This window comes from Rhinoraja longicauda, chromosome 42, assembly GCF_053455715.1.
Source record: "Rhinoraja longicauda isolate Sanriku21f chromosome 42, sRhiLon1.1, whole genome shotgun sequence".
Taxonomy (NCBI): Eukaryota; Metazoa; Chordata; class Chondrichthyes; order Rajiformes; family Arhynchobatidae; genus Rhinoraja; species Rhinoraja longicauda.
Window position 1 is genome coordinate 3,593,023 of NC_135994.1, and position 17,170 is coordinate 3,610,192.

At 45.5% G+C, this 17,170-nt stretch overlaps 1 protein-coding gene across 2 annotated transcripts in view; it reads right to left on the bottom strand.

The window, feature by feature from the left end:
* LOC144612039 (5'-AMP-activated protein kinase subunit gamma-1-like) overlaps positions 1 to 17,170 on the bottom strand; it is a 52,082-nt gene that overhangs the window by 9,550 nt on the left and 25,362 nt on the right. For both annotated transcript variants that reach the window (XM_078431517.1, XM_078431516.1), the window contains 6 exons: positions 15,658 to 15,739; positions 13,064 to 13,122; positions 11,525 to 11,570; positions 8,302 to 8,356; positions 6,736 to 6,862; positions 3,484 to 3,649 (listed from right to left, as the gene is read on the bottom strand). In XM_078431517.1, the coding sequence (XP_078287643.1) occupies positions 3,484 to 3,649; positions 6,736 to 6,862; positions 8,302 to 8,356; positions 11,525 to 11,570; positions 13,064 to 13,122; positions 15,658 to 15,739 (535 nt within the window). The remainder of the gene's footprint in view (positions 1 to 3,483; positions 3,650 to 6,735; positions 6,863 to 8,301; positions 8,357 to 11,524; positions 11,571 to 13,063; positions 13,123 to 15,657; positions 15,740 to 17,170) is intronic.

Here is a 17,170-nt window from a genome sequence, read left to right on the forward strand (position 1 = left end):
GGGAGTCCAGAACAAGGGGCCACAGTTTAAGAATAAGGGGTAGGCCATTTAGAACTGAGATGAGGAAAAACGTTTTCAGTCAGAGTTGTGAATCTGTGGAATTCTCTGCCTCAGAAGGCAGTGGAGGCCAATTCTCTGAATGCATTCAAGAGAGAGCTAGATAGAGCTCTTAAGGATAGCGGAGTCAGGGGGTATGGGGAGAAGGCAGGAACGGGGTACTGATTGAGAATGATCAGCCATGATCACATTGAATGGCGGTACTGGCTCGAAGGGCCGAATGGCCTCCTCCTGCACCTATTGTCTATTGTCTACGCTAAGTTTAGATGTACAGCATGGAAACAGTCCCTCCGGTCCATCGAATCCATGCCGACCCGTTCACACTAGTTCTATGTTATTCCACTTCTCATCTCCTCCCTACACAATAGGTAGGGGCTCATTACAGAGGGCCAATTAACCGACAACAAACATGTGCGTCTTTGGGATGTGGGAGGCAACCGGAGCACCACGAGGTAACCCAGGCGATCACAGGGAGAACGTGCAAACTCCACACATCGACAGCACCCAATGTCAGGGTCGAACCTGGGTCTCTGGTGCTGTGAGGCAGCGGCTCCACCCGCTGCGCCACTGCGCAACCCCTAGCAAGTTGAAACATTTGAAAAATGAATCCATCTGTACTTTCCTACTCACAGGTACAACGGTAAACTATTTAATCTCTGGTACAAGCTGCCTTTGTTCATTCAAGAGGTGCTTTCACATTTGGACCAAGAAGCATTGGTCCACAGGCTGAATTCAAGAAAGTAGTACAGAACAAGGCACCTGGGAGAATGGCAGTCAAATGATTCAGGCTTACCCTGGTCTATTTACACACGAACACAATAGGAGAAGGAGGAAAGCATTTGGCCCCTCGAGTTTGCTGAGATCCAACAAGACTGTGGCTGATCTACCTTCACATCATTTTCCTGTACTATCCCCACATCCCCGCGATTCCATTCACATCAGAAACCTAGCAATTTATGTCTCTTTCAAATGCAATCAATGATCGGGGTTCCATCGCACGGCAGGCTGGAGAATCCCACAGATTGACCACCCTCTTCCATTTGGTCCTAAATGGCTAGTTCCACGTTTAGAAACTGGCTCCCCCTTGGTCTAGACTCCTCAGTCAGGAGAAACAGCCTCCGTTCACCTACCTAGTCAAGCTTGCAAAGAACGTTGCATGTTTCAATGAGGACACCTCTCATTCCTCCAAACAAACTGGAGGCCCAGTCTGCTCAATCTCTCCTCCTACAACAGACCTCTCGTGAATCGTCATCATGCTTCCTTTTCAGTAACAATGTCAATCAGCGCCTGTCCACAGTCACACCTTTTAATGCAGTTTACCTAATCTACCCTAGTCAACCTGCTCCCATACCTTCACAACTACCTTCATAGTTTCTAGGGAACCATTACGCCAAGATTAGTAATTAACCTTTCCCATTAGCTTTAAAAATAGCCTGACCTCAATCACTCCCTCAATGTATTGATCGAGAAATCCATCTCGTATACATACCAGGAATTCATCTTCTACATGGTTAGCATTACAGTAATTTGATTTGCCCAGTCTATCTTTATTGAAGTCCAGGATGGTTACTATGTCAGTCCTGCCACATGTACCTCTAATTATACTGCGGCCTACATCGCCACTGCCACCCAGAGGCCTGTACACATCTCCCACTGATGCTTTTTGCGCCCTGCTACTTCTTAGCTCCACCCAAACCAATTCTATACCACAATCTGCCGAAGCAAGAACATTCTTATCATAGAAACATAGAAAATAGGTGCAGGAGTAGGCCATTCGGCCCTTCGAGCCTGCACCGCCATTCAATATGATCATGGCTGATCATCCAACTCAGTATCCCGTACCTGCCTTCTCTCCATACCCCCTGATCCCTTTAGCCACAAGGGCCACATCTAACTCCCTCTTAAATATAGCCAATGAACTGGCCTCAACTACCTTCTGTGGCAGAGAATTCCACAGATTCACCACTCTCTGTGTCCTAAAAGACTTCCCCCTTATCCTTAAACTGTGACCCCTTGTTCTGGACTTCCCCAACATCGGGAACAATCTTCCTGCATCTAGCCTGTCCAACCCCATAAGAATTTTGTACGTTTCTATAAGATCCCCCCTCAATCTTCTAAATTCCAGCGTAGCACAGTGGCACAACACTAGAGTCGCTGCCTCACAGCGCCCTAGATCCGAGTTTGATCCTGACTACGGGTGCTGTCTGTACGGAGTTTGTAAGTTCTCCCCGTGGGTTTTCTTCGGTTTCCTCCCACTCCAAAGACGTACATATTTGTAGGCTAATTGGCTTGGTATAATTGTAAATTGTCCCTCGTGTGTAAGATAGTGTTAGTATACGGGGTGATCACTGGTCGGTGCAGACTCTGTGGGCCAAAGGGCCTGTTTCTGCGCGGTATCTCTAAAGTCTAAACTGCTGCCATCGCCTATTAACAGGGTTCCCTACCTTCATTTCCATTTTGTTCATCCTTCCAAAACGTCAAATACCCTGGAATATTTTGTGCCCATTTTTGGACACTCTTTCGCCATGTTTTGCAATGGCAGTAAGACCATACCCATTTACAGCTGCGTCTGCCATTAATTCATCCACTTGTGACAGATACACTGAGATAAGAGTCTTTAAATTTTGCCTTTTAACATTTTTCAGCACTCGATCCCTATTTGCTGCTCGTCTTTGTTTCCGCTGCCTATTTATTACCATTACTAATCCTCCAACTCCCACTTTGGTTCCCTCCCTCCCAAGTTTCCATCTTTGACTAACCTGCATTGGCATCAACGTCACCGCCCCCAGGTTAAGCACAGATGCTCCCCGACTTACGATGCTTCGACTTACAATATTTCGACTTTACAACGGTGCAAACGCATGGGCAGTGGCAGCGACCGTAGCTCGCTTCCGGCCACGTGATCAGGCGCATTAAATGCATTTCGACTCACGATATTTTCGGTTTACGATGGGTTTATCGGAACGTAACGCCTTTGTAATTTGAGGAGCACCTGTACAGTTCTTGAAGAAAGTGCGTTAAAAGCGCACTGAAACGGATAGCAGAAATGTTCAGACAATTAGAGAAGTTAAGGGGTTAGTCAGCTTATTGCTATGACGTGCTCTGTTCCGCTTGCATTTACAGGATGCGACTTTGACGGTGTGTTGAAATATTATGAACCGTCATTGCAAAAATGCGAGAACTTTCATTTACCAAAGGTATTTATTCACAAACTGCTGGAGTAACTCAGCAGGTCAGGCAGCATCTCGGGAGAGAAGGGATGGGTGACGTTTCGGGTCGAGACCCTTCTTCAGACTGAAGAAGGGTCTCGACCCGATACGTCACCCATTCCTTCTCTCCCGAGATGCTGCCTGACCTGCTGAGTTACTCCAGCATTTTGTGAATAAATACCTTGATTTGTAGTTATTTTCTTATCCTTTCATTTACCAGATTCATCCACCACAGGCAACGCAGACACACGTTTCTCCACAAAGATTCCCAACGCCACATAAATAGGAGTGTTTTTGTTCACCACTGCAATGTTGTGGTACGTTCCAATATTCAATTCTTCCAATGTTTTGGACATAAAATCGGGTTTGGGCATCTCCGAAATCTGTGTAAAAGAAAAACATAATATCTTCAGAAATAGCAGCAGATATAAAATCAAATGCAGCTAGACAATAGACAATAGGTGCAGGAGTAGGCCATTCGAGCCTGTACGCACCGCCATTCAATGTGATCATGGCTGATCATTCTCAATCAGTACCCTGTTCCTGCCCTCTCCCCATACCCCCTGACTCCGCTATCCTTAAGAGCTCTATCTAGCTCTCTCTTGAATGTATTCAGAGAATTGGCCTCCACTGCCCTCTGAGCCAGAGAATTCCACAGATTCACAACTCTCTGACTGAAAAAGTTTTTCCTCATCTCTGTTCTAAATGACCTACCCCTTATTCTTAAACTGTGGCCCCTTGTTCTGGACTCCCCCAACATTGGGAACATGTTTCCTGCCGCTAACGTGTCCAACCCCTTAATAATCTTATACGTTTCGATAAGATCCCCTCTCATCCTTCTAAATTCCAGTGTATACAAGCCTAGTCGCTCCAGTCTTTCAACATATGACAGTCCCGCCATTCCGGGAATTAACCTAGTAAACCTACGCTGCACGCCCTCAATAGGAAGAATATCCTTCCTCAAATTTGGAGACCAAAACTGCACACAGTACTCCAGGTGCGGTCTCACTAGGGCTCACTAGCTAACTCTGCTATGACACAATAGTTGCATTCTTAAGAAACCTTGCGTTTTACAAAGTTGCGTTATAAAAACGGTGCCAATACGGAAAGGGACTCGAGAGTCGCAGACTCTTAATAACCGTTATTTTTCCTGCAGGATTTTCAAAAACTAAAGGTCTTTTAAATAGCTCAATCATTTATTTCTGTTACGGCAAGCTGAATACACTAAAGGATGCAGGTTACATTGTTTAATATAGTATCCTTGTGCAAGTGTCAGCAGAAGCGATTGCTTATCAATGTCAGTGGCCTAAAGCGGTGAAACTGGCAGCCTATAATTTTAAGAGACGATGGTGCCTAAGGAAACAGTTCACACTGCCCCCCCCCACTGTTTTTTTTCCTAGACAGCTTTTTTCCTGGTTATCAATTTCCAGTGTAACCAGTGTAGCAGGAAGCTGCAGACGTCTGGAACGTGGCCTCTGCAGTGCCGAAGGTCTTTGGCACAAGATCCACATCCCTCCATTCCCTGCACGTCCACGTGCCTGGTTCGCAGAGCCCGCGGACCGCATTTACCATCTGCGGAGCTGGCTGCGACTCGCCTTCGGAGGATTCGGCGCGGGCCGCGTGGATGTCGGAAGCTCGCAGCCCCGTGCCCTGGGTGGGAGCCGAAAATCGGAGCTCCGGCAGCGGCAGCTTGGGTCGGCCCGTCGCGGACCTTTCACCGTCCGGCGCGGCCTGAAATAGGCTGCGGGATTTCCTCCGCCCGGCGGGGGCTTCAATGTCGGGAGCCCCGACCGCCCCGACGCGCAGCGGCGGCGTCTTCGCCCGCCCCAGATCGCGGGGCTTGGGTCGGCCCGCCGCGGACCTTTCACCGTCCGGCGTGGCCTGGAACGTGGCAACTTCAACAGCCTGACCGCGGGAAAAGACGGCAGGGGAAGAGAAAAGACATTCTGGCCTCCCATCACAGTGAGGAGGTGACTGGAGGAGACTCACTGTGATGGATGTTCCTTTTTTTTTTGTTTTGTTTTGTGTTGGTTTGTGGTTGTCCAAATCTTGTCGAAAAGACTTGTGTTTTTTGGATGACAATAAAGGTAATTCTGAAGTGGCTCTCTAGTTCAAACAGCCAAAGGGGAAGATGCAGAGTGCAGGATATAGTTCCCAGCATTGTAGCGCATCAGTTTCATTGACACAATCCAACATCCACTATAGGGTCGAGGTGAATCGGACAGTAACCTAGCTAACGGAAGGACCGTTCAGAAGCCTCATAACAGAGGGGAAGAAGCTGTTCATGAGTATTGAGGTGCGCCCTTTCAAGCTTCTGTCAGACGGAAACAGGGAAAAGAAGGAATGACCAGGGTAGGACAAGTCTTTGATTATGGACACAAAATGCCGGAGTAACTCAGCCAGGACAGGCAGTTATTCACAAAATGCTGGAGTAACTCAGCAGGTCAAGCAGCATCTCAGGAGAGAAGGAATGGGTGACGTTTCGGGTCGAGACCCTTATTCAGACTGATGTCAGGGGGGACGGGTCAAAGGAAGGATATAGGTGGAGACAGGAAGAGAGAGGGAGATCTGGGAAGGTGGAGGGGAAGAGAGGGACAGAGGAACTATCTAAAGTTGGAGAAGTCGATGTTCATACCACTGGGCTGCAAGCTGCCCAGGCGAAATATGAGGTGCTGTTCCTCCAATTTCCGGTGGGCCTCACTATGGCACTGGAGGAGGCCCATGACAGAAAGGTCAGACTGGGAGTGGGAGGGGGAGTTGAAGTGCTCGGCCACCGGGAGATCAGGTTGGTCAATGCGGACCGAGCGCAGGTGTTGAGCGAAGCGATCGCCGAGCCTGCGCTTGGTTTCGCCGATGTAAATCAGGACAGGCAGCATCTCTGGAGAGAAGGAATGGGTGACGTTTCGGGTCGAGACCCTTCTGTAGATTGACAAGTCTTTGATTAAGTTGGCAGCTTTTCCGAGGCAGCTTGGTGCAGATGGAGTCAGTGGTGGGAAGTTAGATGGACGGGGCTACATCTACTGCTGTGCATTGCTGACAAGGCCAGCATTTACTGCTCACCCACAGACACCCTCCTCAACAAAAATAAAGTGGAGAACACCAACACAGAGGCACAATTTAAAACTCTGTGCCAGAGAATTTCAAAGGCACCAAGGCTGATTGGAACAGGTTTTGAATCCCAATGTTAATGCTATTCAAGCTCGAGAGAGAGAAAGAGACAATGGGGTGAATACGGAGAGTAGTGAAAGTGCACTGTGCACTGGGAGTTTATAGGAATCGAATGAACCTTTATCTTGACTTTGGGTCTTTGACCTGGAACATTAACCCCGTTTCCTTCCAGCCTGAAATGCTGAGTATTTCCAATGTTTTCTGCTTTTATTTCAATTTTATCTTTTAAATATCTGCAGTTTCTCTTTTGATTCTCACTAACATTTTATCTGTCATCATTTTGCGGTCCAGGAATACTTACGAAGAGCTTGAGAAACTTGAGAATGCGCTTGTGCGTGAGGATGTAGAGTGTATTCCCTGTAGATGGATCAATGACCGGAAGACGATGAATTTTGTTCTTGATCAGCGATGAAACTGCATCGTACAAGCTGTGGCAATGACAGAGGTTGTGAGGCCCAACTTGACAGTGAATGGCACAAGCATCATTTAAACTTGGAATGGTCTTTACAATGTTTAAAATACACTTGCACAAAAACTCAAAGGCATTTCAACCGATGTTTAGCAACACTCCCTCAAATGGAATTAGAACAGACAAAAACAAGGGGGCTCTTAAGTATAAGAAAATAACTGCAGATGCTGGTACAAATCGAAGGTATTTATTCACAAAATGCTGGAGTAACTCAGCAGGTCAGGCAGCATCTCGGGAGAGAAGGAATGGGCGACGTTTCGGGTCGAGACCCTTCTTCAGACTGATGTCAGGGGGGCGGGACAAAGGAAGGATATAGATGGAGACAGGAAGATAGAGGGAGATCTGGGAAGGAGGAGGGGAAGAGAGGGACGGAGGAACTATCTAAAGTTGGAGAAGTCGATGTTCATACCACTAGGCTGCAAGCTGCCCAGGCGAAATATGAGGTGCTGTTCCTCCAATTTCCGGTGGGCCTCACTATGGCACTGGAGGAGGCCCATGACAGAAAGGTCAGACTGGGAATGGGAGGGGGAGTTGAAGTGCTCGGCCACCGGGAGATCAGTTTGGTCAATGCGGACCGAGCGCAGGTGTTGAGCGAAGTAGGTAATCAGCTCTTAAGTAATCAGTTCAAACAAATTTCACATTCCCAAATGCCACAAAGGGATGACTATTAATTCTGGTCCGCTTATCTTAAGGTGCAGGGAATATGGCTCAGATGAGCCACACTATCTATAGGGAGCATAGCCAAGGTGAAGCAGAAACTGGGATCGTGGGAGAGGTAGAAACAAGAAACTGTAAATGCTGGTTTACAAAAATAGACACAAAGTTCTGGAGTAACTCAGCAGGTCAGGCAGCATCTCTGGAGAACAAGATGTTTCGGGTTGAGACCCTTCTACAGTCTGAAGAAGAGCCCCGACCTGAAACGTCAACTATCTGTGTTCTCAAGGGATGCTGCCTGACCTGCTGAGTTGCTCCAGCATTTTATGTTGTTTTCATTGGGGAGGTGCTCACTTTAGATTGCAGGAAAGAATCTGGTCATCAAGTACGAGTTACTCTCAAGAGTTGTGGATCTGGAACCCTCCCCCCACCCCCCCCCACCATCTTGGGCTGCAGCAGTCAAGTGCATCGCATTCCATTTCACCTGGGGATCGTGGTTCATGTCTGTGGAGACACGAGATACAAGTCGCCATAGAAACAGGAAGGAAGAAAGTACCCAATGTGGCCCTGGAAAAGGCATGCACATTTGTAAGTCTGCCATTTACTTCTTTTCCAAGAGGGCATAGAGTATTTACAATTCAGTGCAATGCGAGATGGTTTGGAATGCGATATCATTGGACAGAAATAGCTCTGAGAAATCAGATCACACATATATTGCTGTATAAGATTGGAACGGTTTGTTACCTGGCATTTGGAGGGATGCTAACCAATTGCTTGAAAGAGTCTTGTAGATAAACCTCTGAGAGAAGAAAGGGAAAGAAAAATAATCAATGTAGCAATATTGTTTAGTTTGGTTTAGAGATGCAGCATAGAAACAGGCCTTTCAGCTCACTGTGCCCACGCCGACCATCGATCACCCGTTCACTCGAGTTCTACGTTATCCCACTTTTGCATCCACTCCCGACACACTGAGGACAATTTACAAAGGCCAATGAACCCACAGACCTGCACGTCTTTAGACTGTGGGAGGAAACCCATGTGGTCACAGAGAGAACTTGCAAACTCCACACACAGACAGATTCCAAGGTCAGGATCGGACCCAGGTTTCTGGCGCCGTGAGGCAGCGGCTCTACCAGCTGTGCAGTCGCTAAACAAATGTAGCCAAATCACACGAGTTACGACAGGAGATAAGGGAGCTTTTATAAATTTTTCAACTGAACCTTTTAACGAAATCCTTGTTTGCAAAGTTCCAGACAAAGCAAAGAAAATCAAAACACACCGAAATAAGTTCACTTTCGTGCCAGCTACCAGAGCTCAAAACAAATGAGAAGGAAGTACTTCCATGCTCGAAACCCAAAATAACAGCAGAAATTGCTGGTAGTTGCCAGCAGATCAGGCGCCATATTAATTCAAATTAATGTTTCAGGTAATTGAAAGTGAGAGAACTACAGATACCATGAAATACAACCAGAAGATGTTGAAAATACTCTGAAGAACCCTTCACCTGAATAACAGGTCTTCAACCCAAAATCATAACTCTGTTACTTCCCAACAACCATCAGGCTCTTGAGCACAACAAACACCAATTAAACTACAAACTGGCTTGGTTGTACTAGAGAGTTTGGGCTTTATTTTTTTACACTAATATTGTTTCATTTTTAATTTATTGAGCTTTTTTTTCTTTATTATATTTTCTATGAGAACTATTTTTACAGACTGTAAAACTATTTTTACTTATTGCAGCAAGTAAAGATGTCATAGCTCCATTCTTTTTCCGGGTATTTTGCCTCTTTCCACATAGATACTGCTTGACCTGTTGGGTGTTTCCAGCATGTTCTGCTTTTATTAATGTTTCAGATATTTCTGACCGAAGGTTGTCAAACTGAAATGTTCATTCCATTTTCTCAAAAATAATTTCAATGTACAAGTACAATGTATAATTTCAATGTATAATTGCATTGTACAAGTGCATTGTGTTTTTTTTTAAATCAAAGAACTAAAATTCTTAATTATACACTACCGAATATCACAAAACATTGTTTCTGCCAGGGCAGAGAGTACCAATTACATCTTCAATCTCAACATAGGACAAGGGAATCTCACTAGCTGTCAGCTCACGAGTCTGCAAAGTGGTTTTAGCCACAGAGCCAGTGGCTGAGCAAATACTTCCACTGCGATTAGCAGGAAGATGCCATTTCCCCACTCCATCGTGCTGAAGAGAGCTCTCCTAGTTCCATATTACAGTCAAGCAGCCTGAGTTCTCGTGCTACAGCCAGCAGTCTCAGCCCTGCGTGCTCCTTAAAGCCTATTCATCAGAAATTAATTCCATAGTTCAAGGAAATAGTAATCCCGTTACCAAGTTACTGGTGTGCAGGAGTGGGTATAATAAGAGAATTCCAAAAACTCTTATAATGCCTTTAAGTAGATTAAAAATGTTTCATAATAGTTGTTTAAACACAAGCTTTCTTTCAGGATCCCTTTCTAAAAAAAAATCTGATAATTAATAAACAGTACACCTTTAAGTGTTACAATATTTGTGCATATTAATAGCCGATTAAAAAAGTCTCAGGATTTAATTTTTTTAAATATATCCTTGATTAACTACAAACCTATACAAAGGATCTGCGAATTATAAAGCAAAGGAATAATTTTTGAAGGAAGAGAACAAATGCAGAGCACAAAAGTTTTTTTTTAAAACTTACTGAAAAGATGTTTATGCATATTTTCTAAAGTCCATTTGGGAAAGTAACTTACCAATATTATTTCAAGGCCCGACAACAGAATGCAACAGTTAAACATCATTCATACCCGATTGTGAGCAAATCAAATAATTCAACCTCCCCCCATGAAACATGCACTGGTCAGGCCACATTTGGAATATTGTGAACAGTTTTGGGCCCCATATCCAAGGAGGGATGTGCTGGCATTGGAGAGGGTCCAGAGGAGGTTTACAAGAATGATCCCAGGGATGATTGGGTTAATGTATGAGGAGTATTTGATGACTCTGGGCCTGTACTCGCTGGAGTTTAGAAGGATGGGGGGAATTTCACTGAAACTTGTTGAATAATGAAAGGCCTGGATAGAGTGGACGTGGAGAGGACGTTTCCACCAGTGGGAGAGTTTAGGACCAGAAGACACAGCCTCTGAATAAAAGGATGCACTTTAGAGTGGAGATGGGGAGGAATTGAGGGCGTGCAGCGTAGGTTTACTAGGTTAATTCCCGGAATGGCAGGACTATCATATGTTGAAAGACTGGAGCGACTAGGCTTGTATACACTGGAATTTAGAAGGATGAGAGGAGATCTTATCGAAACGTATAAGATTATTAAGGGGTTGGACACGTTAGAGGCAGGAAACATGTTCCCAATGTTGGGGGAGTCCAAAACAAGGGGCCACAGTTTAAGAATAAGGGGTAGGCCATTTAGAACTGAGATGAGGAAAAACTTTTTCAGTCAGAGTTGTGAATCTGTGGAATTCTCTGCCTCAGAAGGCAGTGGAGGCCAATTCTCTGAATGCATTCAAGAGAGAGCTAGATAGAGCTCTTAAGGACAGCGGAGTCAGGGGGCATGGGGAGAAGGCAGGAACGGGGTACTGATTGAGAATGATCAGCCATGATCACATTGAATGGCGGTGCTGGCTCGAAGGGCCGAATGGCCTCCTCCTGCACCTATTGTCTATTGAATTTATTTAGCCAGAGGGTGGTGAATCTGTGGAATTCATTGCCATTGGGCTGTGGAGGCCAAGTCATTGGGTGTTTTTAAAGCAGAGATTGATGGGTTCTTCATTGGTAAGGTGACAGGGTGAAGGCAGGAGAATGGGGCTGAAAGGGAAAAATAGATCAGCCATGATCGAATGGCGGAGCAGACTCAATGGTTCGAATGGCTTATGATCTTATGAACACGCTTCAAAACACAACCCTTCCTACTCCAAATTCTCACAACCCTCACCCCTTCCGCTCGGACTTTACCTCTCCATGTTTCTATTTTGTGTTCCTCCAATTCGTAGATCTGAACCTGTACAGAAGGAAACAGATAAGTTAGCCTTCTTATCCATCCGAGGATAAGAAGTGATCCTCAGAAATCAACTGGTTGCCTCTCCTTCCATCGGCCCCATTCATCTTCATGCAACCTTTATTGTCGACTGACGGAACAGACCAAGACATTTCTGAACAGCTTGCTCTTAAGTCAGATGACTAGCAGAACCACCAGAATAAGCTCATGGCTTCACCCTATGACTAAATGGGCTTTGCTGAGAGGGAGAGGGAAAAAGGGAAGGAAATTGGTCAACTTTGCACAACTCTGAATGTGCAAAGGTCCACACTTGGTAAAACAAAATTTGGACCCAAAAAGCCAGAGTAACTCAGCGGGACGGGCAGCATCTCTGGAGAGAAGGAATGGGTGACGTTTCAGGTCGAGACCGTTCTCCAGACTTGTCTGGCACAGTAGTGGAGTTGAGGCCTGGGGCCTATTATCTACGGTTATATTGAATGGCGGGGCAGGCTTTGGGGGCTGAGTGGACTATTCCTGCTCTTATTTTCTTTTTTAAATGCTCTTAAGTTTTATTAAGTGGTAACAGGACCAGTCTTTGTCATCGTGCTCTCCATGAGGGAACAGAATTGACACCGAAAGTTAAAGAAGATGAAGTATTAGCACACATGCATTTACATTTCTTCAGGGCAGGAGGAGGGAATTCAATGCAACTCGATGGAACCAAGTTGAGTACAACCAGGGTTTTATATTATAGAAAAACAAGGAACTGCAGATGCTAGTTTTACACAAAAGGACACAGAATGCTGGAGTAACTCCGCGGGTCAGGCAGCATCTCTGGAGAACATGGACAGGTGACATTTCCCTGGTCGGGAACTTTCTTTAGACTGAAGTAGGGTCCTGACTGGGAATGTCACCTATCCATGTTCTCCAGAGATGTTGCCTGACCCACTGAGTTACTCCAGCACTCTGTGAAACATCACCTATCCATGTTCTCCACAGATGCTGCCTGACCCGCTGAGTTACTCCAGCACTCTGTGAAACATCACCTATCCATGTTCTCCAGGGATGCTGCCTGACCCGCTGAGTTACTCCAGCACTCTGTGAAACGTCACCTATCCATGTTCTCCAGAGATGCTGCCTGACCCGCTGAGTTACTCCAGCACTCTGTGAAAAGTCACCTATCCATGTTCTCCAGAGATGCTGCCCGACCCACTGAGTTACTCCAGCACTCTGTGAAACGTCACCTATCCATGTTCTCCAGAGATGCTGCCTGACCCGCTGAGTTACTCCAGTACTTTGTGTCCAGGGTTTTATATTCTGTATGTATACACTGTATGTATAGTGTTAGCAATAAAAAACTATTTGCAGCTGAGATAAAGGTGCTTTATCACTCAAGCTCAGTGTCAACGTACTTAATGCAGAGACAATACTTATAGTTATTAACAGCAAAGTATTTAAAATGAACTGTAACTCCTGCATGCATGTACACACACAAAAAACTCAATGTGCTTACGTACCAGTGGTGACTTGTAGTATTGATGTAAGATATTAATGAAATCTGTAATTGTGAGCATGCCTGTAACAGAACAAAAGACCAGTCAAAATGGAAAGCAGACTAAAACTGTTGACGGTATATTATTAAAATTAGTAACCTTCATGTGCCTGTGGCAACTCGGAGAGTACGCTGAATGAAGGCAAATGGCCAAACACTAGTTTATTTGCATCACATGTTTTAATTGATTGACAGAAGCAACCCATGATGCAGTTGACTCTGTACACTACTTCAAGCCTGTCTTCAGTCCTGAATGAAGCATCTTTGTACAACATGGGTGCGATCACCTCTTACACTTTGTTAAGCACCTACAAGCAATCTACCTCTTACTGAAAACAGGTCATATTCTGTATTTTACGGATCTTCACTGTGAAACATTGAAAGGGAAAGCCCATCCACATTGCTGTGTCATTGGCAAAGTCACTGGAATAATGTGATGTTGAGGGAAAGTGGAGGAAACTATCTGTGGAATTCTCTGCCTCAGAAGGCAGTGGAGGCCAATTCTCTGAATGCATTCAAGAGAGAGCTAGATAGAGCTCTTAAGGATAGCGGAGTCAGGGGGTATGGGGAGAAGGCAGGAACGGGGTACTGATTGAGAATGATCAGCCATGATCACATTGAATGGCGGTGCTGGCTCGAAGGGCCGAATGGCCTCCTCCTGCACCTATTGTCTATTGAAAGCAACAGTCAATGCAAAATTCTACCACGACAAAATGCTACGCTTTTAATGCTCATCATAAAGAGTTAGGTTGCTGTGGTGAGATTCAAATTTTAATGATTCAAAAGGCTTGCCTACCTGGACCGCTTTTAAATCATCAGATCCACATTTCCACGTTCGCATTTATGCTCAGGGAAAAGTTCATTACAACCAAACAGTGGCTCCTTGTTCATCTTGCTTTCAAAATGGATCTAATGTGTACTAAACTTGTGAGAGTGCGCTTTAAAAGACAGTTTTCACAGCCGGTCTGCCACAGGGCACATGCCTCTTGCTCCAGCAGAAGGAGCTGCCATAGTTCAGGTGCGATGTTAACATCCAGCACCTCAGTGAAGTTGTTCCATTCATACCACAGACTGCAGCTGGGATGGAGAAGACCAGTCATCTCTGATCTAATTGGCACAGACAGGATCGAGAGTCAGAAAGTCGACACAAAATGCTGGGGTAACTCAGCGGGTCAGGCAGCATCTCAGGAGCATCAGCATCAGACTGAAGAAGGGTCTCGACCCGAAACATCACCCATTCCTTCTCTCCCGAGATGCTGCCTGACCTGCTGAGTTACTCCAGCATTTTGTGAATAAATACCTTCGGCAGATACAGTAGAGGTGTTTAGACTTTAGAGATACAATGCGGAAACAGGCCCTATGGCCACACCGAGTCCACACCGACCAGCGATCACCCCTATGCTGGCACTATCCTACACACTAGGGACAACTTGCAATTTAAAAACAAAATGAAGCCAATTAACCCTCAAACCCGCACGTTTTTGGAATGTTGAGGAAACCAGAGCACCCGTAGAAAACCCACAGTCACAGGGAGAACGTACAAACTCCGTACAGACAGCACCCGTGGTCAGGATTGAACCCGGGTCTCTGGCGCTGTAAGGCAGCAACTCTACCGCTGCGCCACCGTGCCGCCCCATAGAGAAATCCTCCTGGGGTTTGTTTATGAACATATTTTAATCAATCACCAATGTTGTGGATTGGGGGGTGGGGAGGGAGAGGAGAGTGTGACAAGACACCAATCTCCAGCATCAGAGGCATTTAAGAGGCATTAAGATGGCCACATGGATACAGTACAGGAACAGGCCCTTCCGTCCACAATGTTTGCACTGAACATGATGTCAAGTTAAACTAATCCCTTCTGCCTGCACGTGATCTACACCCTTCCATTCCCTGCATATCCATGCGGGCATGGATAAAAGCTTCTTAAACGCCACTATTGCACCTGCCTCCACCATCACCCCTGGCTGTGCCTTCCTGCCACCCACCACCCTCTGTGTACCACCTTGAACCCCACCTTGTTGTACTTCCTGAACTGTCCGGGGAGTGAAATGAAAGTTTAGCATCACTCTCTCTCTAGCTTGTTTATCATTCAACTGAAGCCATTGTTGGTTGTCGTTGCCTTGTGACCGTTTAAATATGCTGGGTGTGTCTGGTGGCTCCTGCCGATTGCCAGGCGCGAGTTACCTACTGCCTCGCACCTCGATATCAAAACGGGGCGCAAACATTTTTCCTGCTGGTATCTTTCCTCCTGATGCTTTGTCATGTTTGCTGTGGCGAGGGAGTTATATCTGACCACTGAATAATAAATGTTGCAGCTAACATTGGAGGTCAAACTAAATTGGACGGCTCATTCACCAAATAGGGCTCTTCAGCAACACAGGCCAGGGTTAATAACTGTACGGACTATTGATCATGAACTTGCATCACATTTACTACATAACCTATTATTTTTAACGTGTCTTTTCTTGTACTATTAATTATATTTTTAAACATTACCACAGCAATCATTCTTCAGAACGACTTTTAATAAAGCTGTGGTATAACATCAAGGCGACTTACCCACAAAGCTCTGCGTTTTGCTGTCCCAGAGTGGAGCAGCACGGACTCCATTTGACACCAGAGCAAAGAAAGCCTTCTTCACCTGAAGATTAGAAGAGGCAAGGGTCACACATGCGGATACCCACAAAGATCAGTCGTCGAAAATCCAATACTCTCCCATGGGAAGACAAGACAATCTGGATAACTAAACATGACAATTTTAGGCGCATGGGCAATTTTAAATTTGGCCATAAATAGTCAACTTTTCTTTGTCTTACTACCCCAAGATGGGGCAATGAGTAGTCAGATCAGGGTCCCGCATGGTGGACTAGGTTACGGCACAAGAGATCTGAGGCGAGTTAACAAACTGGATCCAGCAATAGTTGGTTGCTAGGAAGCAGAGGGCATTGACGGATAAGTGTTTTGTTGACTGGAAGCCTGTACCAAATGATGTACCACAGGGTATAAGAAAATAACTGCAGATGCTGGTACAAATCGATTTATTCACAAAATGCTGGAGTAACTCAGCAGGTCAGGCAGCATCTCGGGAGAGAAGGAATGGGTGACGTTTCGGGTCGAGACCCTTCTTCAGACACAGGGATTGGTGCTGGGTCCTTTGCTGTTTGTCGTAGATAACTCGGATGAGTATGTAGGGGGTATGATTAATGCATTTGAAGACAGGACAAATATTGCTGGGGTTATAAATGGTGATGGTTATTTAAAGATACAGTGGGATAAAGATTAGTTGGAAAGTTGCGCAGAGCAGTGGCAGATGGAATTTAATTTTGACAAGTGCGAGGTAGTGCATTTTAGGAGGTCAAATTCTGATAGGACATAGAGAATAAATATCATGGACTTTAGGAGCATTGGTGTACAGAAAATTTGGGGTGCAAGTCTATCGGCCAAGTCAATGGATATTTTTAAGGCAGAGATTGATAGATTCTTGATTGGTACAAGTGTCAAGGGTTATGGGGACAAGGCAGGAGAATGGGGTTGAGAGGGAAAGATAGATCAGCCATGATTGAATGGCAGAGTAGACTTAATGGGCCGAATGGCCTATTTCTACTCCTATCACTTATGAACTTGTAGCTCCCCAAAAGTGGCAACACAGGTGGGTAGGAAGGTGAAGCAGACATTTGCTATGGCTGCCTTCATAGACGGAGGCATTGAGTGCAGTAGTTGTGGCGTTATGCTGTAGGTGTGATCGATCCAATGTTTACGACTTGAGCTCTGGTTCCTACACTACAGGAAGGATGCGGTGGCGATAGAGGCCTGTTCTTTGTGCTGCACAACTCTGTGACTATATGAGTGGAAATTTAGTAGATGGTGTATTGCGTTCATGACGTAACAGTCAATTCTAGAAGTTGCTCAGGCAGAACCTGTTGTCATGTACACAAGTGTAAGTTGTACAAAGTAGCGTTGTACTATGTTTCTGCTGACGTCTGCCTCAATCGTGCCTGCTGGGGAAAAAGGAAAAGCTGGATTCATGCCTTTTGAGAGGGTGCTCCAAAACTAGGTGTGTGGGAAAGAACTG